This window comes from Callithrix jacchus, chromosome 9, assembly GCF_049354715.1.
Source record: "Callithrix jacchus isolate 240 chromosome 9, calJac240_pri, whole genome shotgun sequence".
Classification (NCBI taxonomy): domain Eukaryota; kingdom Metazoa; phylum Chordata; class Mammalia; order Primates; family Cebidae; genus Callithrix; species Callithrix jacchus.
In genome coordinates this window covers 115,167,040-115,184,176 of record NC_133510.1, presented here as the reverse complement: position 1 = coordinate 115,184,176, position 17,137 = coordinate 115,167,040, and the positions used below count along the sequence as shown (strand labels likewise).

At 42.3% G+C, this 17,137-nt stretch overlaps 1 protein-coding gene across 21 annotated transcripts in view; it reads left to right on the top strand.

Moving 5' to 3' along the window:
- The window catches only part of HECTD4 (HECT domain E3 ubiquitin protein ligase 4), a 224,153-nt gene that overhangs the window by 147,723 nt on the left and 59,293 nt on the right, over window positions 1-17,137 (top strand). For all 21 annotated transcript variants that reach the window (XR_013522118.1, XR_013522117.1, XR_013522116.1 and 18 more), the window contains 9 exons: window positions 234-423; window positions 1,960-2,041; window positions 3,341-3,543; window positions 4,234-4,369; window positions 5,175-5,357; window positions 6,219-6,383; window positions 6,776-6,945; window positions 8,636-8,751; window positions 15,857-15,960. Coding sequence is in view for 18 of the 21 variants with exons in the window: in XM_078337356.1 (XP_078193482.1) it covers window positions 234-423; window positions 1,960-2,041; window positions 3,341-3,543; window positions 4,234-4,369; window positions 5,175-5,357; window positions 6,219-6,383; window positions 6,776-6,945; window positions 8,636-8,751; window positions 15,857-15,960 (1,349 nt within the window). In the remaining 3 variants the exon portion in view is untranslated. The remainder of the gene's footprint in view (window positions 1-233; window positions 424-1,959; window positions 2,042-3,340; window positions 3,544-4,233; window positions 4,370-5,174; window positions 5,358-6,218; window positions 6,384-6,775; window positions 6,946-8,635; window positions 8,752-15,856; window positions 15,961-17,137) is intronic.

Here is a 17,137-nt window from a genome sequence, read left to right as displayed (position 1 = left end):
TGCTCCTGAACAGGAGAGTGGCATGGCAGTGCATCCTTTCTGTGCCCAGTCAGGTCCCCACTTGCATCTATGCTTCCTGTGATGAAACAGAGAGTGACAGAGAAGGGAGCAGACACAGAGGAATAGAGAAGGGGGAAGAGAGATTCCAAACCCAAACCATTGTTTTTCATTTTAGTAGAGCCGCCAAAACAACACAGCAGTTTACCTGAATGAGCTTTGTTTTTTGCTTAAAGGATGTCAGACAGTTCTTTCTCCAACCGCTTCTGAACCGGACACCACATTGACAAAAACCAGTCCCAAGAGTTCCTTGAAAGGAGATAAAGATCCTGGAGAAGAGAGTGAAGCTGTGGATGGCAAGCTCTCGATATTTATCCACAAGCGGGAAGATCAGTCATCCCATGAAGTCCTCCAACCATTGCTAAGGTGACGGTAATGATTGTGATAGCTACACATCCTCAAGCACCACCCATGTCACAGGCACTGTGCTAAGTAAGCCCTGTACATGTATCATCTGCCTCGGCCCTCTTTACAACTTTTCCAGATAGACACTGTTACTGTGATTCCTGTGGTGACATAGAAAGAAACTGAGGCAGAGCTGAAATGTAAATGTAGTCCTCTCTGACCACAGAACCCAAACTCTGAATCATGACTTGGTACTGTCTCTCTATAACCAACTGAGAGCTAAAGCCGTGTGGACAATGTATTATTGTTTTTGGGAAGTCTCCAGTGTGACTTGGGCTTTGAGAAGGAATAATGCAGTTGATTTTCAGTTGTTGGCATCTTTCAGCTGTTGGTAAATTTAGGTAAACTCCAACTCATTGAATGTGAGTTGGAGAAACAAGAGACACTTTTTTAAAGCTTTGATTAGTTGAAGTATGAAATGGTATGATAACTCAAGAAGGAAGTAAAAATATAATCATTGCTCAAAACATTACAAACCTTCAGGGCTTTATTAGTGGGATTCAGGACAACAGGAAGGCTTGCCACATAGCACAAGGGAATTCAGAGCAGGTGTTTATGTCTCAGATGGAAGAGGCCTCTCTTTACTTCACTGACACTGTTGTTATCCTCATAACTGAATCCCTCATCTGCCTTTATGGCAATCAAAAACACTAATGGGACCATGGTGTAAACTAAGCAGGATTATGACAGGTCAGGGCTTACATGAGGAAATCTCCAAGAAACATTCCTGGACATTGCAGTGTTTCATAGCACAAATTTGGTCAAAGATTTTTTGGAGAGCCAGTTCAGGAGGCAGGGAAAGCTGAACTATTAGAAAGGACAATCCAAACATTCACCAAAGCATCATATCCATGCTGTCGTTAAAGTTCCCTCCCCTTGGGGTTTAGATGATGTCCTTAGGCCCTGCTTTTGTTCTGGGTTCATGTCAGTTTTTTATTTTGTACGTTATTTTCATGTGGATTTCTAGATAACCTTACAGCTCTAAAACACTGTTGTTTTAGGCCCTCACGTGATATGATTAAGCAGTAATAAATTATTTCCTTTTGAAAAATTGAATCTTAGTGGATTTTAAAAGCTAGTGTCAGAGGGCCAGGCATGGTGGCTCATGCCTGTAATCCCAGTGCTTTGGGAGTCCAAGGCAGGAGGATGGCTTGAGCCCAAGAGTTTGAGACCAGCCTGAGCAACATAGTGAGACCCCGTGTCTACAAAATATGCAAAAATTAGCCAGGCATGGTAGCATGCACCTGTGGTCCCAGCTACTTGGGAGGCTGAGGTGGAAGAATCACTTGAGCCTGGGGAGGTCAAGGCTGCAATGAGCTGTGATCATGCCACTACACTCCAGCCTGGGCAACAGACCAGTACCCTGTCTCAAAAAAACAAAAAAAAAACCTAATGTTCGTGTATAATGGGGCCTGACGGTGGGTGGCCCCATGGCATGCAGCCCACTTTTGGCAGTGCCTGTAAGGTGTGCTCTGCTCTCTGCCTGCCTTTTTTTAGTAGTTCAGAAGGACGACCCTTCCGACTTGGTACTGGCGCCAACATGGAGAAAGTTGTGAAGATGGATCGAGACATGACCAAGGTAATCTCATGAAGGGAAACCTGCCCCAATTAAACCCATGATTGAAGAGTACTTGTCATGCTTTAGATTTTCAGAACAAATTGAGAAAAGGCAAAATTAGTTCAAGTTGCAACAAGGAGGCAAGGCGAGAATTGAAGTCAGTGGCACAACTGAGCCGTTTTAAAGAGAACTAGTCAAAATCAGTTTGTCAAGATCAGAACTTTTAGTTTTGACCTAGAAGTTTGTTCTTAGCTCTTTTAAGAAAGTTTAATAGTTTGAAGTTGGAAATAGTTTAATAGCCTAAAAATAGTTTGAGATAGGTGACGTAGTTGAAAATCAGTGAAAGGTTGCTAAGTGAATAGCAGATAATAAGAATTACAAACACTTATTAAAAATATACAAATATGCCCAGGCTCACAAATAATTAAAGGAATAAAAACAATAGTAATGTGTCATTTTTCATCTGTCAGACAAGTAAAATTAAGAAAGATTAAGAATACCCATTATTGTCAAAGTGAGGGTAAATAAAGTCTAAAGTGTCCAGAGATAAATGCAGTGTGTTCTTCACAGTTTTGTTTGAAAAAACAAACAAAATAGGCCAGGCGCAGTGGCTCACGCCTATAATCCCAGCACTTTGCGGGGAGGCCGAGGCAGGTAGATTACCTGAGGTCAGGAGTTCAAGGCTAGCCTAGCCAACATGGCAAAACCCTGTCTCTACTAAAAAATACAAAAATTAGCCAGGCATGGTGGTGGGCGCCTGTAATCCCAGCTATTTGGAGGCTGAGGCAGGAGAGTCGCTTCAACCCAGGAGGCAGAGGTTACAGTGAGCCAAGATTGCACCACTGCACTCCAGCCCGGGTGACAGAGCAAGACTCTGTCTCAAAAAAAAAAAAACAAAAACAAAAAATAGGATCCACATACTCATAAATAGGGGATTGGTTAAAGAAATTATTACAGTCATATAATGAAATACTGTGCAACTATGAAAATGAGGTAGATCTCCATGTATTGATATGAAAGAGCCTCTGTGATACACTGATAACTGATTAAAGCAAAATGACGTGCAGCCTGTGTGTCGGAGCCCTGTGATACGTATGCCAGAATTTGTACAGAAGTAATCTAGATGACTAACCATTATCTCAGCCTGGATGAAGCCTGGGATGTCTATGGAAATTTTACTCTCTATGTATAATATTTTATGTTTGAATTTTTAAAAACTGAGCCTGGATTGCTTTGGTAATTGAGGGGAAAGAGACTTGAAAAATACAGTGCTGGGAAGAGTGAAATAAATATTCTCAGTGTCTTCAACCTTACCCCCAGGGTGGCTATTGTGAAGTGATTACAGAAGAGGCTGCAGCTGCCCTGAGGAAAGCCACCAAGTGGGCACAGTCGGGCCTCATCGTCAGCATTGGGCCACCAGTAGAGTCCATCAACCCAGAGACTGTGAGTGGACTATCCACAGGCGACAAAAAGAAAACTGCCCAAACTTCAATTTGCCGAGAGAGAAACTCCGAACTTGCGAGGTAAACCTTCCACAAGAAGCTGTCCACACCCATTACTTTATAATGGGTTTGTTTTTGGCTTTTTATTTTTCTACCATCCCCTTGACCTCTCGGTAATGAGGCCCCATCTGCTATAATAGTTGTACTCAAGGTGCAGCCTGGGAGTACACTGGAGAATAATGACCATCCAGGTAGGTCTGAGATTGTCATGAAGGAATAGAGGGATGCTCCCACCAGGCTATAAATCCTCTGCATTTATAGCCAGAGGATTCTTTTGAGTAGTATTAGTAAACTCTGTTCTTGCTACCTTTATTTCTTGCAAATGGTACATTCCCACTGACCCAGGTGAACACAAACTTCTTTCTAGGAGCAGAAGCAACAGTTAAGTGTTGCCTCTGTGAAGTTCATTCAAGGTGTTTTGTGCTTGAAAGCCAGGAATAGTTGCAATGCAGTGTTTTTCCTTGATCCTTATAGCTTATAAATAAAGTTTGAGGTCCATTGTTGGAGACAGTTATTCAGATACCACAAAGAATGTGACACAGTGATTTCTTCATAAAGATAACGTAGCGTCTTGTTTTCTCAGTCAACAGAATCCAGTTTTTCTTGTATAAAAATAGAAATGGTTTCTCTCTGATGTTAACCCAGAAAGCCACTTCCCTGCAGTCTTACTCTTCACTGGGCACTGACACTTTTCCTTGTTGACATTTGCAGGACTGATCCCGTGCGTCCCTTCATCAGTGGGCACGTGGCAAACAGCATGGCTGCAGAAGTGATCGCCTTGCTACATAGCTTGCTCATGGCACCCGAATCAAATGCTGCTCAAATATGGACCACAACAGCAGAGAAGGTTAGCGTGGTGTTGCTACTTAACTGAAAAAGTAAGAAGTAAGCTAATTAGAATTATACCCAGCAAGGGGCATTTTAGTAAAGAGAAATTTTCCAAATTTGTCAGATACACCTGTTAACCAACTTTCCTCTGGAATTTGCTTTGCTACAGTAGTTTCAACTCTGTTAAACTACGTCTCCTGTCACTGCTGATTCTCATTTTGCAGAAGATAGGACAGTATTCTCAGGGAAAGAATGGCAGGACTTGTTTCTCTTCTTCTTGCTTATGTTAGATTGGTACTGACATTAGGAGATCATGCAGCCTTGGTTTATTGGATTTGTTTAAGTATACTCACTAAGTCCAAGGAGGCCTCTGCGTGATTTATACTGCCTGAGCGCCCTGTCAGTAAGTGATTCATCATTACAAACAGTAGACTGGTTGCCTGAAACTAGAGATCTGTAATCAGTTCCCCCTTTCCACAGCCACTCTTAAATGAACCCCTTATGACATGTCCTGAAGGTAATCGAGTGTTGATAAGTGGACAATATGCTGGGATGGTTTTTCTTCAGATAGGTGATGGCTTTATTTTAGAGGTTTTAGTAACATGATGTTTGATTCTCCCAGTTGTATATTTCCAGTTTTGTCCAATTACATAGACAAATATGGGCAAATGTCACTGGCAATACCTGATAGTTTTTTGGTGCCTCACATGTCCAGAGTTCCTTCAATACATAGGACCCAGGCACTGTTGTAGACACTTTATCACCCTTGGTATCAAAATAACCAAAGCTTTAACTCCTAGTGCGTGGCTCCTTCTTATATTTAGGTTCTGTCTCGGGCACTGATGTACATTCCACAATTGGGGAAATACGCAGAGAGCATTCTGGAAAATGGCAGCAGCAGTGGGAGGAAACTTGCGAAACTTCAGAGAATTGCCCGCCAGGCTGTTGCCGCTCTGTGTGCACTTGGAGGCTTCAAAGAGACAATCAAGATAGGATCCGAGGTTCAGGTACCAACCACCATTTTCCCCAAATAATTGCTTCCCTTATATATGTAAGCATCATTGATTAATCGATCATCTGTAAGACAAGTATCCAACCAGTTAGACCAAAAAAAACTTGTTTCTTCAAGCTAAATAAGGAATCCGAGAAACTCTCTAATTCAAATCCACACTGTACCATACATTAGTCATATATTAATGCAATACTGTCTCAAGTTAACTGCAATACTTGTTTCCTGTAGTGTGATCAATATCAGTCTTAGAATTGAAGGTAGAATTAGCATGGAAGGAAAACAGTCTTTTCCTGCAAATCCTTATTTACCATTAAACAGCAGTAATAATTTTTTTTTTTTTCTTAGACAGAGTCTTGCTCTGTCACCCACGCTGGAGTGCAATGATGCGATGTCGGCTCACTGCAACCTCTGCCTCCCAGGTTCAAACAATTCTCCTGCCTCAGCCTTCTGAGTAGCTGGGATTACAGGTGCCCACCTCCTCTCCCGGCTAGTTTCTATAATTTTAACAGAGATGGGGTTTCACCATGCTGGCCAGGCTGGTCCAAAACTCCTGACCTCAAGGGATCCACCTGCCTCAGCCTCCCAAAGTGCTGGGATTACAGGTGTGAGCCCCACTGCACCCAGCCTAACAGTAATAAATTTCTGTTTGAGATGATAGCTCGTTGTGACCACCTTGAAGTTAGGTTTTAGGGCATATTATAGTTCATGTCTAGGGCTTGGTATCTGCTATCCTAGTAGTATAAACTACTGTAATGCCAACAATGACAGCTTTAAATTTACTCTTTCCTCTTGTCTTATGAGACAGCTGCCCACACATCAGAGCTGGTCTGTAGGGCTAATCTATCTCTGTCTCCAGGTTTTAGGTAGAGGAATCTCAGGAAGCATTGGAGTGGTGGCTTCTATCAATGAACAGGAAGGTATAGCTACAGTCAGATTCCCACCCATAGACTGTAGAAAGACTTCGCAAGCATCAGACACATTGACTATTCCATTGTCTAGACTTTGTGTTCCAAGATCAGAGGTAAGGTGATTTTTTTAAATGCTTCATAAAATGTCACTGCCAATGGTAATTGTACTGTAATGAGTCTGTGCACATGCTCAGTGCAGAAACACAAATGCTTGGTTATCTTAAATTGTACTTGTGATGTACATTTATATATCAGTTATAATTTTTCAATAGTAATGGTTGTGTGAAAATTTTCATCTAGATGACCAAATTCATTTCTTTGTTGTTTAGGGCTTTTCTACAGTATATTTTTAATTGTTTTGATGTGGTTTGCAATTTTCCGTATGGTGATTTTATTTTCTTAACTGGAAATTTAAGAATTAACTCCAGGTAATAATAACACCCTCATTTCTTATAAACTAACTACTTGAATTTAACTTTTTGCCATGCCCCCCCACCGCCATCAGGCATTGCCTCTTCATAAACTGTCCATTACTGAGAAGGTAGTACAGGCAGTCCAGTCCATGTTGCTTCCTCAGGAGGGAAGTCTCTCTATTCACACCTCACTTCCTGCAACAGGAGATGGGTCAGCTCCTGTGATGGCAGTCGTTCGGCTCCTTGCTGAAATAAGGACAAGGTGAGTACCCTCCCCACATTGCCTGATGTGCTGAGGTGGTGCAAGCTGACAGAAGGAGGAGACTTTGGTGGGCCCCTTCACTCCCAACTTAGTGAGTCCACAGCTTGAAGCCCACGCTCAGCTGAGCAACAGTAACCATTCTTTTACACTGTGTTTACCACAGTTCCTTGCATTGCTTTATTTCTGCATTTTTTGTTGTGTTCCCCAGTGTCTACACTTCAAAATAAAGATTAGCTGTTCACCTAAGAAAAAGAAACAAATAAATTGTGATGTATGAAATACATACGTAAGGCTCCACTGACTTGCTTTGTTAAAAGAATGTTCCATCACAGGAATAACTCTGCTACCTTGAGGCAGGAAAATCGCTTGAACCCAAGGAGGCGGAGGTTGCAGTGAGCCGACATCGCACCACTGCACTCCAGCCTGGGCAACAAGAGCGAAACTTTGTCTCAAATTATTAAATAAATAAATAAACAAAATGGTTCAGGCTACATTGATACATATCTGGTCTATCACTTTACAAACTTATGATGGGAAAACTAGGGCATGCACAGAAGGGTTGATGTTGGTCTTTTCCTGCAAATACATTTTATTTATCATTAAACAGCACTAAGAAGTAACTTTTTGACAATGGAACTTCTTATTTATTTATTATTTTTTGAGACAGAGTCTCACTCTGTCGACCAGGCTGGAGTCTGGAGTGCAGTGGTTTGATCTCGGCTCAGTGCAATCTCCACATCCCTAGTTCAAGTGATTCTCCTACCTCAGCCTCCTGAGTAGCTTGGATTACAGGCACATGCCACCTCACCCAGCTAATTTTTTTTTTTTTTTGAAACAGAGTTTCGCTCTTGTTACCCAGGCTGGAGTGCAATGGCGCAATCTCGGCTCACCGCAACCTCCACCCCCTGGATTCAGGCAATTCTCCTGCCTCAGCCTCCTGAGTAGCTGGGATTACAGGCACGCGCCACCATGCCCAGCTAATTTTTTGTAATTTTTAGTAGAGTCGGGGTTTCACCATGTTGACCAGGATGGTCTCGATCTGTTGACCTCGTGATCCACCCGCCTCGGCCTCCCAAAGTGCTGGGATTACAGGCTTGAGCCACCGCGCCTGGCCACCCAGCTAATTTTTATGTTTTTAGTAGAGACGGAGTTTCACCATGTTGGCCAGGCAGGTCTCAAACTCCTGAACTCTGGTGATCCACCTGTCTCAACCTCCCACAGTGCTGGCATTATAGGTGTGAGCCACCATGCCCAGCCAACAATGGAACTTCTTAGAAACTTCCAGTATGTATTTTGAATCAGGTGAGATCTGTCACCATACAGATTTTCCCAGTTTTTTAATCCCTCTTGCTTCCAGAGCTCTAAATGCCCCTAGGGCACAGTATAGGAAAAGCTTTTAAGAGACAGGACTGATTTCTCACCTGGAACTTTGTGTCTTCATTTAGTGGTTATGGCACCCATTTTTTCCTTTTCCAATTCTTCATGCAGTGTCAGCAGTTACTGTGTGGCAAAAGATAAGTTATTTATATATTTCCAAGACAGCCCGGCTCAGAAAAAAGCAAGAGGAGTGGGGAGTTTGAATCTTGTTATAAATCGGGGGACAAAATTGATTGAAATGTTTTTCACAGTTGACTTTTTTAGACAATGAACACTGATGTCTTTGAAATATTGTAAATCTTTTAACATTAAGAGCATGCCTGGTCATGGCCCAGCTTTTAGAAGACAGCTTATTTTGTGAAGAATTCATACAACAATGTCCAGCAGCTGTTGAAGTTCTTAACCTAGTAGCCCAGGAGTGCAGTGCTGGTGAGTACCTGAACTTTCCTTACCACCCTGTGTCATTGAATTCTCAGCACATTTGCAATTTGATAATGGCGTGTTAAGTGTTTTCATACACACATGTCAAACAGCTGAGCTGTGAGGACAGCACCTGTCACAACTCACGTGTGTCACAGACCTAGAAATGTAAATAAAAAGCTTTCAGTCTATACCAGCTAGGAAATCAGCATATTTTAATGTAGCTTTAGGACCATGTCAAAGTGTTTTCTTTTCTTCATTCCTATTGGTTTGTTGCCTTTATTTGCCAATTAGAACTATGATATTTAGGAGCAGTCCTTAGGGCTGGTGTGGACATTTTGACTGTTGTCATTGGCAACATTTGAATTTCCAGTCAGGAGTTTGCACTAACATACCAAAATTGGGAGACTAGTATAAGGAACCTTCAGGATTCCATTATCAGTTTCAACAGTTGTCAGCTCATAACTGATCCTGTTTTATCTGTGCTGTAACCCCTGGAAATACTTTTAATCCTAGATATTATTTTATTCATAAATGTGTTCGTATATGTCTCTGAAAGATAAAGACTCTTAAATAACTACAACACCATTATCACATATCTAAATTATTAACAGTAATTAAAAAAATATTATTAAGTATCTAAGACAGGCATGGCAGCACATGCCTGTAATCCCAGCTACTTGGGAAGCTGAGGCAGGAGGATCGCTTGAGCCCAGGAGTTTGAGTGCAGCCTGGGCGACATAGTGAGACCCCATCTCTAAAAATATGTGTATATGTATCTAGTCAGTGTTCAGCTTCCTAATTTTCTCATAAAGATAATTCTTGTTTTTATGTTTATTTATTTGAATGGGGATCAAATAAAGTTTACAAATTGTTGCTTTGTTGCTGTTTTTTAAATCTATTTTAAAATATAGACTCCTCGGCCGGGCACGGTGGCTCAAGCCTGTAATCCCAGCACTTTGGGAGGCCGAGGCAGGTGGATCACGAGGTCGAGAGATCGAGACCAACCTGGTCAGCATGGTGAAACCCCGTCTCTACTAAAATACAAAAAATTAGCTGGGCATGGTGGCGCGTGCCTGTAATCCTGGATACTCAGGAGGCTGAGGCAGGAGAATTGCCTGAACCCAGGAGGCAGAGGTTGTGGTGAGCCGAGATCACGCCATTGCACTCCAGCCTGGGTAACAAGAGCGAAACTCAGTCTCAAAAAAAAAAAAAAAAATAGACTCCTCTTAGTCTTTTTTTTTTGCCTTACAATTTGTTTGTGGAAGGTTTTCCCAGTCTGGATTTAGATGACTGTATCCCTGTGGCATCATTTACCAATGTCATTTGCCCTTCTGTTTTCTGTAAATTGTAGTTGGCCTTAGTGTTTGTAATTGAAAATTTACCCTTTGTCTCCAAGGATGTAACTGGACCACCCTAAGTGAAGTTGTGTACAATTCAGTTAGCATTCCTGCAACATTCTAGTGCTAACATTTTCACAAACTATGTGTTAGAAATGAACAGCTTTAACTCCCTTAGGCTTGTAGGTTCATACTCTTTTTTTTTTTTTTTGGTCATTTAAAAAAATTAATATTACTTTTTCTTATGCCACTTAACTTTGTCAGTAACTCTCATATTTTTTCTCTTTGTAATTTTTGTTACTCTTTCACATTGTGGTCATTTCTGTTGTTGTCTTTTTCTTTTTAAATTTGTCTATATCTGTTTTACTTCTCATATCTCTTTTGATAAGGGTAGTGCCTTGGATTCAGCAGAAGCTCCAGCTGGGAGATCCAGGAATCATTAATAAACCTCAGAGAGATCCTAAGAATAGAGAACAGCAACAGAAGCAAAGGGTGTGCTAGGCTTCAAGGGTGAAATTACTTGTGACTTCGTTTTGTACTCTTAGTAGGTCCTTAGTTCACTGCCTCTGACTTTTTTATACTGTTGGCTTAGATGGCATTCGAAGATATATTTTGACTGATTATAGCAGCATATAGCATGCTGAATTAATCACTTGCTTTTCTACTGGACTGTTTCTGGGTATCCTTTTTTATATATTTTACAGAATAAAGAGGTCTTAAGTTGGGAAGTTTACATTAATACTTAATGCACAAGCTAGGATTTGTAATAATTTCGAGCAGTGATCTCACACAGTTTTGATCATGGTCCACCTAACCTGTTTTTCTTAGTGAAAGAGAACTTTGTGGTACCAAAGAATTGAAATGTTTGAGAAGTGCTTGTAAATTACTACAAAAGAGAAGACTGTGAGCGTATGCACATTGGTTTATATTCTAAATAGTATCCTATGGAAAGAATCCTTAATAACTCAGTTATTAGGTTACCAGAAATGGTTCTGACATTTAAAGCAAATAGCAAAGTTTACTGACTCCAGTGTCAGTCAGTGATGAAAACCAAAGAAAACAACCTGTGTTTGAGGTTACTTTGCAGAACAGTGGTAGATTCTTAGGCCTACCAGGGGGCCATAGACTGTGCTCAGGAGGAAAGCTGTTTAATAAACAAGATTCAAGGTGAGGAGTAGGTGGAGGATAGAGAGTTACTTGATATTCATTTTTTTAAGGTATTAAAATTTTTTATTTTATGTATGAAAATGTCATGAAATTTATAAGCAATAATTTATCGATAGATTTTTAAAAATATTTTGATCAGTTTCTATTATTTTTCTTCTCCTGGGATGAATTAAGTAGCAATATCAAAGAAGTGCCAAAGAATTGGTACCACTTGGCCATTCCAATATTTACTCACTAATAGCTTAATTTCATAGCTTCTCTATCTAAAGAAGGCAGTACCAGATTCCATTTGGTCTAGGGAGATAGCACTACAGAACTATTTCCTTGAAAAAATATTCCTGAAGGCCGGGTGCGGTGGCTCATGCCTGTAATCCCAGCACTTTGGGAGGCCAAGATGGGCAGATCACTTGAGGTCAGCAGTTCAAGAATAGCCTGGCCAACATGGTGAAGCCTTGTCTCTACCAAAAATAGAAAAATTAGCCAGGCTTGGTGGGGTGTGCCTGTAATCCCAGCTACTCAGGTGGCTGAGGCATAAGAATCACTTGAATCTGGGAGGTGGAGGTTGCAGTGAGCTGAGATCATGCTATTGCACTTCAGCCTGGGCGACAGAGCAAGACTCCTTCTAAAAAATAAAAAAAATTAAAAGAAAAAGAAATATTCCTGAGACATTAAGCAGATCCCTTGGTTGAAATAGCAGAGGAAGCAAATTTTTGAACCTGAAGAAAAGACACATAGAAACCAAAAAAGTTCTCAACATTATTTTACCCCCTTGTAGAAGCTAGAATCTCCCAGTTTCAGCTGTTTCCTCTTCTCCCAGCTTCCTAACGTACTTACTCCCTGAGCCACATGTTCTCCAACTTTGAAAGTTTCTCAGGACCCCCAGGAAGCATAATTACAAAGTCAGAATTGTAAATAGAGGGTGATCCCAGACAGCAGGCTAAAGGGACCATGAGACCTCACTAGAAGAAACAGGGCTCCAGGTTTCACCCTGACCCTCCCTTCCTGAGCTTGCCTGCCTTCTACACTGAGCAATCCCTCTGCTTAGATCCAGGCCTAGCAGCTACTTCTCTAAAAATATCCCCCTCCCCTGCCTCATGAATGCACCAAATTGATAACCAAAGTCATTCCTTACTCTGGAATCAGCTCTCCTTCCCAAATTCCCTGCTTTAGTTAATATTCAGGCTAGTTTTTCTTTGTTTGTTTTTCTTTTTTGAGACAGGGTTTCACTTTGTTACCCAGGGTGGAGTGCAGTGTTGCGATCAAGACTCACTGCAGCCACAACCACCTGTGCTCAGGTAGTCCTGTTGCTTCAGCCTCCCAAATAGCTGGGACCACGGGTGCACACTACCATGTCCAGCTAACTTTTTTTTAAAGACAGTCTCACTCTGTCGCCCAGGCTGAGGTACAGTGGCACAATCTTAGCTTGCTACAACCTCTGCCTCCCGGGTTCAGGTGATTCTTCTGGCTCAGTCTCCTGAGTAGCTTGGATTACAAGCACCCACCACCATGCCTGGCTAATTTTGTAATTTTAATAGAGATGGGGTTTTACTATGTTGGTCAAGCTGATCTCAAACTCCTGACCTCAAGTGATCTGTCCACCTCAGTCTCCCAAAGTGGTGGGATTACAGGCATGAGCCACCATGCCCAGCCTAATTTTTTTAATTGTTAGAAAAATGAGAGCCGGGCGCGGTGGCTCACGGCTATAATCCCAGCACTTTGGGAGGTCGAGACGAGTGGATCACCTGGGGTCAGGAGTTTGAGACCAGCCTGATCAACATGGCAAAACCCCATCTCTACTAAAAATACAAAAATTCACTGGGTGTGTTAGTAAGTGCCTGTAGTCCCAGCTACTCAGGAGACTGAGGCAGGAGAATCACTTGAACCCAGGAGGTGAAGGTTGCAGTCAGCCGAGATTACACCATTGCAGTCCAGCCTGGGCGACAGAGTGAGATTCCATCTCAAAAAAGAAGAAGAAAAAAAAAGAAAAATGAGAGACAGGGTCTCACTATGTTGCTCAGGCTGGTCTCAAACTCCTGGGCTCAAGTAATTTTTCCCTCCTTAGCCTCCCAGAGTACTAGGATTACAGGCCTGAGATGCCATGCCAGGCTAGTTTTGATGCCCAGATACTTAGTCAAATGTAATGTTTCTTCTTTGTCCCTTCATATCCAGTCACTTGCCATATCCAGTTCTTCCTTGAAAATGCTCCTGAGGTTGGGCACAGTGACTCACACCTGTAATCTCAGCACTTTGGGAGGCTGAGGTGGGAGGAATGCTTGAGCCCAGAAATTTGAGACCAGTCTGGGCTAAATGGGAGAAACTCAGCATCTACAAAAAAGCCAGGCATGGGATAGATACCTGTAGTCCTAGCTACTCTGGAAGCTGAGGTGGGAGGATCACCTGAGTCCAGGAAGTCAAGGTTGCAGAGAGCTGCAATTTCACCATTCCCCTCCAGCCTGAGAGACAGAGTGAGACCCTGTCTCAATAAAATAAAATAAAATAAAATGCTCCTGAAATGTATCCCTTTCCTGTGCATTTTCTCTCTCTTTTTTTAATTTTTTCAGTTTTTTAGCCCTACAGTCTGGCATGTGACCTGTCCATTTTCTCTACCAACTCTTTAAAACTGGTGCTTTTTTTTTTTAATTGTAAGTTTTGTAGCCTGGGCAACATAGCAAGACCTTGTCTCCACAAAAAAAATTTTTTAATTAGCTAGGTGTGGTGGCTCACAACTGTGGTCCCATCTACTTGGAAGGCTGAGGTGGGCGGATAATTTGAGCCTGGGAAGCAGAGGTTGCAACGAGCTGAGATTGCACCACTGCACTCCAACCTAGGCAACAGAGTGAGAGACCTTGTCTCAAAAAAAAAACTGTAGAGACAGGGTCTCACTCTGTCCCCTAGGCTGGTCTTAAACTCCTAGGCTCAAGCAGTCTTCCTGCTTCAGCCTGCCAAAGCGCTGGGATTATAGACATGCACCACCATGCAGGGCCAAGGCAGGTGCTTCATATCTCTTATTTATCTATTTAGAGACAGTTTCACTCTGTCACCCATGCAGTGGCGTGATCTCATCTCACTGCAACCTCTGCCTCCTGGGTTCAAGTTATTCTCATGCCTCACCCTCCCGAGTAGGTGGGATTACAAGCATATGCCACCATGCCTGGCTAATTTTTGTATTTTTTATAGAGATGGTGTTTTACTATGTTGGCCAGGCTAGACTTTTTTTTTTTTTTGAGACGGAGTCTCCTCTGTAGCCCAGGCTAGAGTGCAATAGTGCAATCTTGGTTCACTGCAACCTCTGATTCCTGAATTTAAGCAATTCTCCTGCCTCAGCCTCCCAAGTAGCTGGGACTGCAGGTGGTCGCTGCTACTCCCTGCTAATTTTTTGTATTTTAGTAGAGACAGGGTTTCACCGTGTTGCCCAGGCTGGTCTTAAACTCCTGAGCTCAAGCAATCCACCTACCTTGGTTGGCCTCCTAAAGTGCTGAGATAACAGGCTTGAGCCACTGCCCCTGGCCTGCCAGAATGGTCTTGAACTTCTGGCCTCAAGTGATCCACCTGCTTTGGCCTCCCAAAGTACTGAGTTTACAGGTGTCAGCCACCACACTTGGCCTTCTAACATCTAACTTAATAATGTTTTCATTAAGCCTTTCAGATGTGTGATTGAAATCACTGCTCATTCACCTGTGCCTGTGCTTGTGCCTTATATTACATATTCACATACTGCAGCCTTGCACTTTACTGTGTGTGTGTGTGTGTGTGTGTGTGTGCGCACGCGTGCCTTATTTTCCCACCATAGGGGCTTTGGCTCATATATCTTTGTATTCTCCAACACCTCTCAGTGTTTCTTGCTCCTAGGAGGTGCTCCGTAGGTATTAGATTTTTAAAAATCAATTTAGATGATAAGAATAGTCTTCAATTATTAGATGATGAGAATAATAACATATTTATTGAGTACCTGTGCCAGGGACTTAGCCAAGGGCTTAAGTTATTTCATCACATCTTCATAACAACCCCGTGAGACACAGGTGCTACTGTTACCCAGTATTGCAAGTGAGATGGTAAATACCGAGTACTGGGGCCAGGTTCTGAATCCAGGAGTTGGACTGCACCAGAGGCCGAACACTTGCTCTCATTGTTGTGCTGCTGGGCTACGTATGGAAGACAAAGATGTCTTGGGGTATTTGTTCTTCTGTAAGGATTTCAGGCTGGGCATGGTGTCTCACACCTGTAATCCCAGCACTTTCGGAGGCTGAGGCAGGTGGATCACCTGAGGTCAGGAGTTCAAGATCAGCCTGGCCGAAATGGTGAAACCCAATCTCTACTAAAAATACAAAAATTAGCCAGGTGTGGTGGCGGGCCTCTGTAATCCTAGCTACTCAGGAGGCTGAGCCAGGAGAATTGCTTGAACCCGAGAGGCAGAGGTTGTAGTGAGCCAAGATCCCGCCACTGCACTCCAGCCTGGGTGACAGAGTGACACTCCATCTCAAAAAAAAAAAGAATTTAAGTGAGCTCTATAAGTGCATTTTATTGTTTTGATGCTGCTCCAAAAGAGTCAGTACCCTCTTGGGAGTTGCAGGAGTTGTTTTCACAGATTCAACGTGTGCCCTCTACAGGAGAACGACTTGCAGTTGTGGAGGTACAGTGTGAACGGCTGAGGATGCTCTACCGGGACTGTGCTCGGCCCCCACCTCCTCCTTTGCAGGCTGACCGCAGACAGGTGAGCCCTCTGCAGAGGTTTGTGCCTTCTACAGCCACAACTCACATCACTGAGTAAGGCCAGCAGCAAGTTAAGGACATTCAGAGTGAGTCTAAATGTTAAGGACATTCACTCTGAATGTCCTTAAAGCTGTTTACAGGTGCATTCTTTTGCAGCAACATGCTCTCCTTTGTGGTGACATGCTTTCATCTTTGAATGTCAAAGCAAATAGAGGTGACATTCTAAATACTGGAAAATCATAGCAGGGAAGCAAAACTTAGTAATTTATAAATCGTTTCTTTGTGTTATCAATAACAAAAAAAGCCTTTTTTTTTTAAGTTTAGAGATACAGTCCATTTCATAATACAGAACATGAGCAAGTAATTAAAAAACAAAAGTGGGCCAGGTTACAGGGTCAGTGGCTCAAACCTGTAATCCCAACAATATGGGAGGCTGAGGTGGGCAGATCACATGAGGCCAAAGTTTGAGACCAGCCTGGCCAACATGCTGATACCCCATCTCTACGAAAAATAGAAAAATTAGCTGGACATGGTGGTGCACATCTGTATTCCCAACTACTTGGGAGGCTGAGGCAGGAGAATCGCTTGAACCCAGGAGTTAGAGGTTGCAGTGAGCTGAGATTGTGCCACTGCACTCCAGCCTGGGTGACAAAGCGAGATTCTGTCTCCAAAAAGGGGGGGGGGGGGGCAAAAGGTTAAATATGGATACATCTATGAATGTTCTTAGCAGCATTATTTACAATAGCCAAAAAGTGGAAACTACAAATATCTATCAGCTGATAAATAAATAAATAAAATATCCTGTAGCATTACATTAATGGAGTATCATTTGTTCATAAAAAGGAATGAGGTATTGATATATGCTACAACATGAATGAACTTGAAATTACACTAGGTGAAAGAAGCCAGACACAAAAGACCACATCTTACATAATTCCATTTATATGAAATGTCTCGTGCAGGTAAAGCCATAGAAAACAGATTAGTGATTGCCAAGAGCTGGGGGCAGAGGAGAATTAAGGGAAGAGAGGGATCGGGATTGACTACTAAAGGATATGGAATTTTTTTGATAGGGGCAAAAATATTCTAAAATTAGGTCATAGTAACGGTTGCACAACTCCGTGAATATACTAAAAACCACTGACTTACCCATAAATATATACACCTACCATGTACCC